Here is a 14105-nt window from a genome sequence, read left to right as displayed (position 1 = left end):
GGACCAAATCAGGCTCTTGTCCTCATTCCTGGGATGAAGGGATTGTCCCTTGTGCAGAGATTGAGTACACTAGGCGTATAGTCCGAGGGGTTAGAAAAATGAGAGGTGGTCCCACTGAAATATAGAATCCCTGCAAATGCAAAAGGAGGTCATGTGGCTCATCGAGCCTGCACCGACCCAAGAGCACCCTACCTGGGCCCACACCCCCGCCCTGTCTCCGTAACCCCACCTAAACCTTGGACCCAAAACGGTCAATTTAGAATGACCAATCCACCTAACCACATCTTTGGACTGAGAGGAAACCGGAGCACCCGGAGGAAACTCATGCAGACACTGGGAGAAAGTGCAAACTCCACACAGTCACCCAAGATCGGAATTGAATCCGGGTCACTGACACTGAGGCAGCAGTGCTAACCACTGTGCCACCGTGCTGCCTAAATTCTTAAGGGGCTTGACAGGATAAATGTTGGGAGAATGTTTTACCTTGTTGGGGAACCTAAGATTGCCTAAAGCAACAAAACTATTGAGCTGGTCATTGACTTCAGGAAGCAAAGTGCCGTTCACATCTACATCAATGATGCCGAGTGGAGATGGTTGGCACTTCAAAATCCTAGGTGTGCACATCACCAACAACCTGCCCTGGCCCACCCACGTCGACGCTACGAGCAAGAAAGCAAAACAGCACCTATGCTTCCTCAGGAAACTTAAGGAAATTCGGCATGTCCACATTAACCCGTACCAACTTTTACAGATGCCCCATAGAAAGCATTCTATCTGACTGCATCGCAGCCTGGTATGGCAACTGCTCTGCCCAAGACCGTAAGAAACTACAGAGAGTCGTGAGCACAGCCCAGTCCATCACACAAACCCGCCTCCCATCCACTGACTCTGTCTACACCTTCCGCTGCCATGGGAAAGCGGGCAGCATAATCAAAGACCCCTCCCACCCAGGTTGTTCATTCTTCCATTGGGCAGGAGATACAAAAGTCTGAGAACATGCACGAACAGGTTGAAAAGCAGCTTTTTCCACGCTGTTACCAGATTCCAGAATGACCCTCTTGTGGACTTAACTGATCTCTTCACACATCTTCTCTACTGAGTAGTACTCACTCCGTATGCTCACCCGATGCCTACGCCTATGTATTTACGTTGTGTATTTATGTATGTCCTATGTTTTTTACCCCTTGTGTGTTGTATGGAATGATCTGGCTGGACTGTACGCAAAACAATACTTTTTGCTGTATCTCAGTACACGTGACAATAAATCAAATCTAATCCATACGGTCTCAGAATGAGGGGGGTTGCAAACATTGGCCTGAGGTTTATTCAGTCAAGGAGTTGTTAATCCTTATAATTCTCTACCTAGAGGGCTGTGGATACTCAGTCATTGACTATATTTAAATCAGGACAGCAGAGTTGATGTAGGTGTTCATCAGGCTGAATGACCTTACTCCTCTTATTACTGCCCCCACCATCCTCCATTCATACCTCAACTTCTCCAGCAACAACGTGCATTTCTATCAAACCTTTAACGTACAAAACATACCAAGGTGTTTCACAGCAGCTTAATCGGACAAAAAAAAAGACAGCTTTTCCATTTCCACACCATTTATCTGCAGTTCCTCCATCCATTGGTGAGCACAAACCAATGCATGTTCTTGTAGTGGACCGTTGAGTGACCAACAAAGGAAAGGTGCTATATGCCTGACTGAATTTTCTTTTAACTTTCAGATTCATAATCGCTACGAGGGAAAGGATATTTCAAAACACAAGCGGAACTTGGCAATCACTGGAGGGGTGACATTGTCTGTAATTGTTTCTCCGGTTGTTGCTGCAGTAACTGTAGGTAAGGAAACAAACAGCCTTTCAACAATGCAGTTTTCCTGTTCAAAAATCATTGGGTAATGCCATATTTATTGACAGTGCTTTAAATGCCTTATTCTAGACCAAATAAAGTGCAGATCAAGAAAAATGTCCATCGACTACAATTGTTGCTACTAAAAGTGGTCCAATTTGAAACTGTACTGTGCTCACTTATCTTTCTGTGATCTATTCCGTGTACTCTTGTGCCTCCCTCCATTGACGTTGTTTGCTGGTCAACAAAATATTTACTATCTTGTTAAAGCATTTTCATTGTTTTATGTGGGCCAAAGGTTGTGTTTCCGATACGTGTTCGGTAGCGATCTGTGAAGGAGCTGTATATTTGTCTTGTGCTGGTGTTGTTAGAATAGTAATGATTTGCCAAACTACACAGTTCCATCCTTATCAAATATATTTATTTAAAATAGTTTGTCATTTACAGCAGAAGCTGCTCTTATTTTGCCATGCTCCTCCCACTACAGAAAAACTGCTTTTGCTTTAATAAATATATTTGGATTGCATGACTTTTGTTTTTACATTTTCAGATTTGAGATTGAACAGGAAGCATTTTCCAACACCACAACATTTTTTAAAGAAAATATTTTATTGAAGCATTTGTAATTTTCACCGCTTTAACACTTTAACATTTCTTAAACAGCTGAGTGGGCCAGCACACGCAAAAAAATAACATCCCCCTACTAGCCCCTCCCTATTTCCTAATTACCCGTAAACGAAGTTTACGGCCCTTGTCTTACACTACCATGCCTCCCATTTTCCATCCTCCACTCTTAACCCCCCCCCCTGCTGCTGACGTTCAGATTTCCTTGACGAAGTCAATGAATGGCTGCCACCTCCGGGCGAATCCCTGAATTGAGCCTCTCAAGGCAAACTTGATTTTTTCCAGCCTGAGGAACTCTGCCATGTCGCTGATCCACACTCCTAACTTTGGAGGCTCAGAGTCCCTCCATCCCAGCAAAATATGTCTCTGGGCCACCAGGGGGGAGAAGACCAGAACATCTCTTCCCCCCCCCCCCCCCCAACCCCCCGGATCTTCTGATACCCCAATATTACCAATTCTGGACGCTGGAATCACCCTTCCTTCCAGGATCTCTGACATGACGTCCGCAAATCCCTGCCAGAATCCCCTCCACTTCGGACACGCCCAAAACATATGTACATGATTCGCCGGACTTCCCCCACAGCGTTCCTCACCTATCCTCCATTTCCTCAAAAAACCTACTCATCCGGGCTGCAGTCATATGAGCCCTGTGGACCACCTTGAACTGGATCAGGCTAAGCCTGGCGCACGACAAGGGTGCATTGACTCTCCTCGAGACCTTTTCCCATAGTCCGTCTTTCAACTCCCCTTCCAACTCTTCCTCTCACTTACTCTTCACCTCTCCGATCGGGACCCCTTCCCACTCCATCAATTCCTTGTATATCTCCAAGACCCCCCCCCCCTCCCCAACCCCCGTTTTTGACATTACCGTATCCTGTCTTCCCCTCAGGGGGAGGCGAGGAAATCTTAGAACCTGCCAAAGTCCCGTACCTGTAGGTGCCAAAACCCGTTCCCACTCGGCAACTCAAACTCCTCCTCTAGTGCCTCCAGACTCGGTTAAACCCTTCTCAATGAAGATCCCCAAATCTCTCAATCCCTGTCCGCTGCCACCCCCTGAAGCCCCCATCCAGCCCCCCCCCCGCACCATAACATTTTAGTGGTGGTTTAGGCCCACTCCTGCAACACAATTCTGAGAATCCCGGCTTCTCTGGGTCTCTTGGCTATTTTATCTTCATTTGGCACATGGTGAGACAAGAAGCACAAATTGATGGATTGCATAGGGTTTTCGGGCCTTGAAACTTCTCGTGTCAAATTACCAAGATTAAAATAAACAAAGACCATAATTGGAATTTTGAAAAAGGAGTTTATCTTTAAAAAGACCCTAATGCAGGCTCATCCTCAGGCATGTTCTGCACACTCAATTTAGGATCTGATAATTATACAAATTGAAGTAGGGCTTCCGTTCCTTTGGGGGTATGTGTCACAGAAGTCAATTAGTAGGTCATTGGGTCGCCTCTTGTCAGTGATTACATAGATTGGTCCTGATGTTCTGTTTCTGCATTGATCAGTCTGTGCTCATGTTGCCTCTTGAAGTTGTGTCCTACTGACCAATGAGTATGCATTAAAGGTAATCGCCACTATAAACTGATGTCACGGCTTGGCATAAAAGAACAATAAATATGGGACCAGATGACAGGCATCAATTTATAGCACAAGTTTTTTGGACATCATCTTTAAATGTTCTGCTAGTTTGTGTTCTCTTCCAAGTTCCGGCAGATAATGTGCGTGGCGCTGAGTCAGATCACTACCTGTTGCTAGAAATAGCACAATGTCATTCTTTTGGAAGAAAGTTGTGAAGTGTCAAAAAGGGCAACCCTGCTAGTGGCTGCAAGTCTCTTTTAGTTGCAGCAAATAGGCTGGGTCCACCTCAGGCTCTTGCCTGCAATCCTTCTGTTTCTGCTCCCCGCCCCTTTCCTCTACTTCTAGCCTTGGCACAGTTATCCTAAATTTCAATTAGAAGCTTTATAAAAGTTTAAGCAATATTTATCCCTATATATATATAACCATTTAAATACATGGAAATTCCATCTGCTGGGAACATTTTGTGCACTGTCATTATCCTCCCTGCATAAGGCCAGATTTGCACTGGCAGCAGTGTATTGTACATATGAGTTTTTATTGTCTAACTCTCTTCCCCAGACTTGAGGCAGAAATGTCTGAACTTGGTCCGAGTGGCAAAGCAGACTTTTTTTTTTGGTTTCCTGTTGTTCATATACAGGTTTTGCTATCAGTCGACTATCTCTGTGGTTTATTTGCTGCTCTGGTTGTTTATAGTTTTAGCTCATCTGGTGAGCTAAGGGAGTTTCTTAGTTCTGCATTTAACAAGCCTATAGTCTGAAATCCGCATCCTTTCTGATTGTTAGTCTGGAATTGCATCCTTGCTGATTGTGAAGGGGGTTCGCATTGAACTGATTGGGTTCCTGAAATGGAGTAAGTCTGTATTTGGGATCTTTACCTGTGCACTGGATGTGAAAATGTAGTGGAAGGTGTGGGATTTGGATATAGCTGAATGATTTGATGTGCCGCACCCTGCAAAGAGTACGCTGCGCCACGTATCGACGGCCTCAGGACGTTGCCTGAGGCCCGCCTCCCCTGATGCTCCGCCCCTGACCAGCCGAGTTCCCGACAGCGTGGGGGTCTCATGGTCTCACCCGTTGGGAACTTGGTGTGGCGGACTCAGTCCAGCATCGCCAGTCGGGGGAGGGCCTATCTTTGGGCAGGGAGGGCATTATTCGGGGCTGGAGGCACGGGGGGGGGGGAGGGGGGGGGGTCCGGGGCGCCGGAGTCGGCCGAAGGGGAGGACTATTTTGCGGGCCGGGTCCATGAGCGACCTCCGCCATGAAGCAGGGCGTAGCCATTGCAGGCTGTTGTCGTGTGCATGCGTGACCACGGACCGGGTAATTGTCTGGGGTGTATCGGCAGCTAGAACCGTTTGCTCTATGCTGCCGTCCTGCTAGCCCCCAGCAAAATGGGGAATCGGTGGCCGTTTTGCACTAGTTTATCTGGCATAAAATGCCACCGTTCTCACGTTGGCGTGTGGACATAGCCCCAGCATTGCAGAATCCAGCCCAATGTCTACAGCTATCTACTCCCCAGGAACCTTCTTAATCCAAACAAAAATCCATTAGCCCAAGCTTTGAAAATGTTTTAATTGCCATCTTGCAACCCAGGGTTTTTAAAATTGCTACTGCGGCAGTCATTACACAAATACAGCCATTTAACTCTTACTGTGCCAAATACATATATTACAATATATCTGAAATTCCTATATCCATCGCACTTCCATGTGTGCCTCATCTTACTGCGCACTCTCTTCAGGGTATTTATGCTGATTCCTGTTTAGCCATATTATTCCCATTTTACGCCATTGCTCCAGCATGTTGAAAAGCCTGCCCCTGCTACTGGATGGCAGTCTGTATGCATGTTTGAGTGAATGGAGTGAATTGGAGGAGTTTGTTGGGTGAAAAGTGGTCTCATTTGTTAATATTTTTCTCCTTAATCTGTGTGACAGACAGGATTGATTTGGGTTCAGTTGTGGAGTTCGAGCAAAAGAAAGTTGTGTCCCGCTCAATTTGTCAAGTGTTATTCAAGATTAAATTTAAACACGTACACCCGTGGTGGATTACAGGGACTGTACTTTCACACATTGACCCTAATGTTATATTTTTAGTTAATTGAGTATATTTTTGGAAAGCATCTCCCTTAATGAGTATATAACTTTGTTAATTGAACGTATATCTTCAGGACCAATAGTTCTTCAGTAAAATATTTTGTGTTGGCTGTTTCAATATTTTCTTCGCTGATATAGTTATTTTTGTGTGATGAGGCATTGAGATACTATGTAAGTGACAATTGTGTTTGCTTGTGGGTAATTAGTTAAAATATCAAACCAGTTGTGTCCAACAGAAAGAAAAACTGTTACTAGGAAAGTGTAATATGAAGTGTTCGGACTGTATTCATTTCAGCTGTGGTGGGGGAGGGGAAAGTATCAGCAGCACTTTTGTACAAAGGGTCTGAAGACAGCATTTCAAACAACACTGGGATGATATACTGAGGGCTACAAGACGGGGAGTAGCTTCGCTGTTGAATTGACGAGTTTCATTTTGATCCTATCGACTAAATTGTTTTATATTGTATATTTTTGCATAATAAACCCAGTGACCGCACTGTTGATGTAATTACCTCTGATACAAGGCTGTCTGGTACGTTTTCAAACTGCACGCGTCTTCACAACATGTAACTGTTGACATTTGTGTGTAATTGACACATTTTAAAAACAAATATACTTAGCGGATGACTCCTGTCAAGTTTTAAAAAAAAAAAAAAAATCCTAATATGATTTCAGATTTCTGCTAGAGAATTTACGCAGACTTGCAAAATAATCAGGCTTGTAATTGGGGAACAGCCAAAGGAAACGAGAACAAAACTATTAAGAAAAACTGCAGTGAAGGCTTGGACCAGTTATAATGTTGTAAGCCTATTGATACAGAATTAGTGTTTGCAAAGTCACCTGACCACAAAGTAGGAAATATCTGCTTATCGACATGCAGTGACCTATCTTGATCTAAGCTTGCCAAACTGTTGCAGGGTTTTACCAAGGGCTGACAACTGACACGCCAGATTATTTTGAATTTGTATGTGGTGCCTGGGGTAGATAATGTGATGAACAATGTAACAAATACACAAAAACATGCTGCATGAAATAAGTGATAACTTTGCTTTCTGTTGAATGCATTTTTTTTCCTGTTCTATCTTTACAGGAATTGGGGTTCCCATTATGCTGGCATACGTTTATGGAGTAGTCCCAATTTCCCTCTGCCGTAGTGGAGGTTGTGGCGTTTCTGCTGGCACTGGGAAAGGTGTGCGGATTGAATTTGATGATGAAAATGATAATGCTGGCGGAGGAAATGCAGCATTAGGTAAGGGCTACTTTGAAAGGAAAAATCCTGCCACCTGTTGAAGCTATCTGTTACCTTTAATATTCATTTCCATGTACATGACTGCATATGTGTTTAGTTGCTTTAATTTGTGCTGTGCCTTGCGTAGTAGAGGTGAGTGGGCGACATCTTAATAAATCTCTGTAGGCAGTGCTGTTTGCTGTGTGTCTAACATAATCACTGAGTACACTTTGTCCAGTGGTTGCTTTGTTCTATCTGTTGGCTCACAGAGATTTAGTTGCTATCTATCTCTCATGGGGGGGAAAAGGTGTTACAAGGGGCTGCGGTCAAAGCGTACTCGCAGCAATGTGGCAAATTCATGCTCCTGTGAGCAATTTTAATGGATTCACTTTTACAATGCAATTTCAACAGTTCCTTTGTTAACCATAAGGCTATCTGTAGACTGCACAAAAGCATGCCAGCTTAACTCTGCAAAAAGAAGCCTATTTATGAAAAGAGTCAATTTAGTTCAACTGACTGCCCATTACCTCTAAATTTTGTAGGTTTTTCTTGCTTCTCATGCACTGTCCGTTTAAGGATAAACAGTCCTTCCTGCAGTATGTAACTAGCTGTGTCTACTGTCCCTCTGGATTTGGCTTGACTCTTCCCATTTATACCTAGTTGTGCTATTGTGATTTTTCATGGTTCCGTGCAACGCTGTCCAAACTTCGACTTCAGGGCATAGACAACATGCATGTCTGGAGCCTTGGTGGGGTGGGAGAATGAATAGGAAGTTTCATTCCATATTTCTAAGAATTTGCAAAAGTTCCGTTTTGCTGATTACGGTTTACCCATCAAGAACAGCCTTTTCGAATTCTCTTGCTCCGCCCTATCAAAATCAACGAGGACATAAGCGCATAACAGGACTGAACAGGACTTGGGCACCATTAGTTGAAAGCCCTGCACTAATGTGCTCAGCTGCTGAAACATACTTAACTGCAAAGGCTGGCGTTCCCTGTTGAAATGTAATTTTGCACAATTGTAGTGATTGCCTGTGTATATTTCTGTCACTCTACCTGTACATCAGTTAGGTTGACCTTCTTGGTCCCTCCAGTGATGCTAGTTGGATGCCTGACTGTCTCTAGATCTATATTATTGTTTTTCCACTTATAGTTCACGGTGTCTGCAGTTAACCACATCCAGCATTTGATTAGATTCCAGACCTGAGGAGCTGCTCAGTTTGTGCTGATTTTTCATATGGCCTTATTGGCTAGGCTATTGACATTGCAAATTTACAAAAATCAGTTCATTAGCTATATGATTTTTAAAAAAAAATGTTTATACTCATACAGGACTTCTGTGCTCTAAGTGTAAGGCAAGTTTTAATGCATAATAGATAATGTAACCTATTCAGGAAGCTCTGTAGGAGTTTTCACACTTGCAGCCTGAAGCATCTGCTCACGATTTTAATTGCTAATAAAAGTGAAATTAATCAAAAGTAATAAGTTTCTGCTGTGTTTGTTTCTGCCCATCTAGATACCACGTTTGTTGTTGAGGCTCGCAATAACCCCAGTATTGGAGAGGGAAGTGTTGGAGGCCTAACGGGCAGTTTGAGTGCCAGCGGCAGCCACATGGACAGAATAGGTGCGATACGAGACAACCTGAGTGAAACAGCGAGCACCATGGCATTGGCTGGAGCTAGTATCACAGGCAGCCTTTCTGGGAGTGTGATGGTCAACTGTTTCAATAGGTAAGCCCCACAAGAGTTTTGTAGTCGGTGGAAAGTCCTTTCATTGTCTGCAACCTTTCTAAACACACTTAAAATTATGAATACTGGTACTGGAGTTGACTTGGAGGACCCATTGGCGAAGAAGGAACTGACTGCAGATAAAATAATTTGGCTGTAAGAGCGGCACGGTGGCATAGTGCTTAGCACTACTGCCTCCTGGCACCGAGGACCCAGGTTCGATCCCGGGTCACTGTCCGTGTGGAGTTTGCGCATTTTCCCTGTGTCTGTCTGCGTGGTTCTCACCTCCACAAACCCAAAGACGTGCAGAGGTAGGTGGATTGGCCACACTAAATTTCCCCTTAATGGGGGGGGGGGGGGGGGGGGGGGGGGGGGGGGGGAGGAATTGGGTACTCTACATTTATTTTTACAAAATAATAATTCGGCTGTTGGCGCATACTGCATTAGAATCATAACATGTTACAGCACAGAAATGAGTCATTTGAGCCAATGTCCCTCTACACTGAGCCACTTGGTTTGACCCACTCCCATTCGGAATCCCCATCCCTTTTAATATTTCTACCTTTCGGTGATAGAGTTCATGGAATGTTCCAAAAATATTTTGCGACAAAATTCCACATTCTGGCCATCCCCTGAAAATACTCTCTTTGTACCTCCCCATGAAGGGTAGCATAGTGGTTAGCACAATTGATTCACAGCTCCGGGGTCCCAGGTTCGATTCCCGGTTTGGGTCACTGTCTGTGCGGAGTCCGCACATTCTCCCCGTGTGTGCGTGGGTTTCTTCTGGGTGCTCCGGTTTCCTCCCACAGTCCAAAGATGTGCAGGTTAGGTGGATTGGCCATGCTAAATTGCCCTTAGTGTCCAAAATTGCCCTTAGTGTTGGGTGGGGTTACTGGGTTATGGGGATAGGGTGGAGGTGTGGGCTTGGGTAGGGTGGTCTTTCCAAGTGCCGGTGCAGACTCGATAGGCTGAATGCCGGCCTCCTGCACTGTAAATTCTATGATTGTAAGATGTCCTGTTGTTGTATAACCAACCAGTGAATACATTTGATAACTATTTACATCACTGTAATCCTTCAAACACTGGGGCACCTCTTTCAGGTCACTCCTTGTTTAATTCGCTCTACTAAGAGGGGGAAAAAGTCAAAATTTCTCAATTCTGCCTAAGTGACAAACCTAGTGAACCTACTTTGCATCTTATTCTTTGCTTTTACATCTTTCCTAATGGGATGTCCAAAAGTGCACAGTTGTGCGTTTTATTCATGCCCTCCCGAGTGATTCTAAGTGGTTATATTGTACAAGTTTTGTTGGGGCGGCGGGGGGGAGGAGTATATTTTTTTTTCTGTGTTATCTCTTCCTCTAATTCTTGATCTGATCCACTTAGGTTAGAGGTGCAGGCAGATATCCAGAAGGAACGATATAGTCTGAGTGGTGAATCTGGCACAGTCAGCATTGGGACCATCAGTGACAATGCCAGCACAAGGGCCATGGCAGGATCGATTATCAATTCCTACAACCCACTAGACAGGTATGTCATTTTGCTGACATTTTGTAATGATTCCTTCAGCTTGGTGACCATTTAAATATGTTGAAATTATTATTGCTGGCTGTATTACTAATTGTTTTCAAGTTTAAAAAAAAAATGCACCGATTGTGAAAAGTAAGTTATAAATTCTGCTTTAACGAATAATGACCTCTTGGGGCGGCATGGTGGCGCAGTGGTTAACACTGCTGTCTCACGGCACCGAGGTCACGGGTTCGATCCCGGCTCTTGGTCACTGTCCGTGTGAAGTTTGCACATTCTCCCTGTGTTTGCGTGGGTTTTCCCCCCACAGCCCAAAGATGTGCAGGGTAGGTGGACTGGCCTCGCTGAATTGCCCCTTAATTGGGAAAAATGAATTGGGTACTCTAAATTTACTTTTTTTTAAAAAAGAATAATGACTTCTTTAATTGCTGTCTAAATAATTGCTAGGGCACCTTCTATGTAACACTGTTACTTCCTAGCTGAGGTGGCTCCTTTTTTTTTTTGCATGGTGCATCTATGAACATGACAGAAAGATAAAGGACTTGCATTTACATTGCACTTTTCACAACCTTGGGGTATATCACTGGCAATGATATAGGTAATGTACGAAACGTGGCAGCTAAATTGCATGCACCAAAATCCCATCATCAGCAGTAAGATTAATAACTAGACAATCTATTTTAGTGTTGTTGGTTCAGTGATCAATACTGACCACATATTGAGAAAGCCTTCAGCGTCTCTTCAAATGGTGCTATGAGATTCTTTATGCCTCCCTGAGAGGGCAGATGGATTCTTGGTTAACCTGAGAGACTGGAAAGTAACCATCATGCATATCAAAATCTGGCTGGGGGACACAAATCTGTTCTTCTTATTTCTTCATTCCATGTTAGAAGCCGAAGCAATCAGGAACTTGCACTAAAATGAAATAAAAACAGGAAATGCTGGACGTACTAACATTTCTGGACAGTGACCTTTCATTTGAACATTAGGAACTTGGCACTGTTTTCTGATGCTACCCATTGCAGAAATGGTGCACCTGGGAGTTGGGCTCCAGGGGAGCACTAAGGATGCAAACTGCAGTAATGATCCTGAGCCCAGTGGCCAGTTCAAAGTTTCGTTTGCAATTAGCTAAGAACTTATCATAGAATTTACAGTGCAGAAGGAGGCCATTCAGCCCATCGAGTCTGCACCGGCTCTTGGAAAGAGCACCCTACCCAAGGTTAACACCTCCACCCTATCCCATAACCCAGTAACCCCACCCAACACTAAGGGCAATTTTGGACACTAAGGGCAATTTATCATGGCCAATCCACCTAACCTGCACATCTTTGGACTGTGGGAGGAAACCGGAGCACCTGGAGGAAACCCACGCACACACTGGGAGGATGTGCAGACTCCGCACAGACAGTGACCCAAGCCGGAATTGAACCTGGGACCCTGGAGCTGTGAAGCGATGGTGCTATCCACAATGCTACCATGCTGCCTACATACTTGGATTTAAAGCCACATTTTTGTCACCTGCTGCTGCAATTCATGTTACATCACAAAAGGAAGTAAATGAATGCTCCCATATAGTTTTCCCAGCCATGTTCTTCCACACAGTCTTTTACACACCGACTCCTCCGAGAGTTAACTCTTGAACTACAGAATTGAATCTTGATGACTTAAAAGTTATTTTTCCAATTTCACTGTGTTTAATTGAACAGAAGTGGTAATACAGAATAAATCTATTGAGATTAAATTATTTTTTAGACCAACTTCCTGGTGCTCCTCCAAATAACTCATTGCAAACAGTGCTTTTTTAAAAAATACCTATTTTGAGTACCTGCTGTAGGTTTGTCAGAAAACTGCTGGAAATACAGCATCTGTGGAGAGAGGAAAGTTGAGTAACGTTTCTGGTCAATGATCCTTCATCAGAACTGGAAAGCTAGAAATTTAATTGTTTTAAAGTTGGTCAAATAGGAGAACACAAAAGGGAAGGTCTGACATAGGTTGGGAAATGGGACTCGCCCCATAGACTAGTTGATGTTGCAAGGTGGTAGTGGGACAAGTAAAGAAACAAGATGTGCCGAGAGGAGGTGTAAATGGCAGGCTCATGAGCAGCTGCTATCCTAAAGCAGAACAAGAGAAAATAAAGATTGCATTGGTGTTGGGTTTTGGAAGAGGCCAAGAGAATCAGAGCTCAGCTGGCTGAGCAGAGGGCCCAGAAAACAGAGGCTAGCAAATCCTGCACCTTCTCCGTCAACTGCCTGGACAGTCGTGCCAGAGTGGGGCCCCTGACCCCACCAGGTGATAATACAGAGTTGATTACCAAGGCGAGGCTGCCGAAGATTAGTGTTGGTATGTGTAGGATCTGATGCATAATTCAGCCCTTCAAAACCATTTTCCTATATTGGGACATAGTTTCCTCTTGTTGCTAATGTTGGAAAGAATAGATCCGAGTATTCCGGACTTTATCATTTTATGTATCTGGAATATTTCTCTTTGCTAATGACCAATTAAGAAAATGTGTTTTGCGACTCAATGCACTTTCAAGAGATGAAAATATTTGGCACCTTCCATTATTCATTTACATGTGTGTTGGAGAGGTATGTTCTGTGAGCTGGGCGTGAGTGAGCAATCAGACTGGTAGAGTTGGCTTCCTAATTTTAATTAATCTTGTGAAAAATGAGTGGGAACCTATTATTTGATATGCAGTGAGCTCAAGAAGGCACCTGCTTGGATTTATGATTGGACCCAACTATCCAAAGCCAAATATTCCATCGGTGCTCTAATAATCTGGTTAATATATTAATGCTGCTGATAATGCATTTCAAATATAATTTTTTAACAAATCTGGGTTTCTGTGACTGTGTTAACACATGTATGCCGGTGCACAAAAGTTGCTAATTCAATTGGTCCTGCGCCCCGGTGAGCAATAGGTAACCCGATAGGAAGGGAAAATGAGGAAAAACGCAAGCTACACTTTTTGGCTACTTGAGTTTGTGTTAGTATGTTGAGCTGTATTCTTTACCTCACGTCCATCTCCAGTTAACCTATTTCTCACTTAACCTAAATATGGGTTTCAAACTTAAATGTTCTCCCCTTGCTTTGAGTGGTTTATTGCTATTGTTGATGGCCTCTTGTGTGAAAGACGCTTCAATGTCAGAAATTCTAATGGCCAGGAATATATGAAGACACTGCTAGATTTAACCATTTCCTAGTCAATGGGGCTGGATTCTCCGCCCTGCCGTGACCCGCCAGCGGGATTCTCCATTTCGCTGGCCGGTCAGTGGGATTTCCCATTATGGGGCATCCCCACGCCGGTGGGAAAGCCCTGGGTGCCGGCAAAACGGAGGATCCGCCGGTGGAGAATCCTGCAGCATGTCTGAACTGGAATTCAGGGCCTGGGCTGAGCAGAGGGCCCAGAAAACAGAGGCTAACAAATTGTATGTAGAGCAAAGCCGTTTCTGTCAGAGAAGTTTGGAACACATCAAGG

The 14105-nt window shown here is 44.1% G+C and overlaps 1 protein-coding gene across 4 annotated transcripts in view; it reads left to right on the top strand.

Annotated features, from left to right (window-relative positions):
• The window catches only part of rnf19a (ring finger protein 19A, RBR E3 ubiquitin protein ligase), an 89544-nt gene that overhangs the window by 72508 nt on the left and 2931 nt on the right, over positions 1–14105 (top strand). For all 4 annotated transcript variants that reach the window (XM_038810106.1, XM_038810105.1, XM_038810104.1 and 1 more), the window contains exons 6-9: positions 1732–1846; positions 7240–7398; positions 8893–9106; positions 10487–10630. In XM_038810106.1, coding sequence (XP_038666034.1) covers positions 1732–1846; positions 7240–7398; positions 8893–9106; positions 10487–10630 — 632 coding nt within the window. The remainder of the gene's footprint in view (positions 1–1731; positions 1847–7239; positions 7399–8892; positions 9107–10486; positions 10631–14105) is intronic.

Source organism: Scyliorhinus canicula, chromosome 10, assembly GCF_902713615.1.
Source record: "Scyliorhinus canicula chromosome 10, sScyCan1.1, whole genome shotgun sequence".
Classification (NCBI taxonomy): Eukaryota; Metazoa; Chordata; class Chondrichthyes; order Carcharhiniformes; family Scyliorhinidae; genus Scyliorhinus; species Scyliorhinus canicula.
This window is presented reverse-complemented; position numbering and strand designations above follow the sequence as displayed.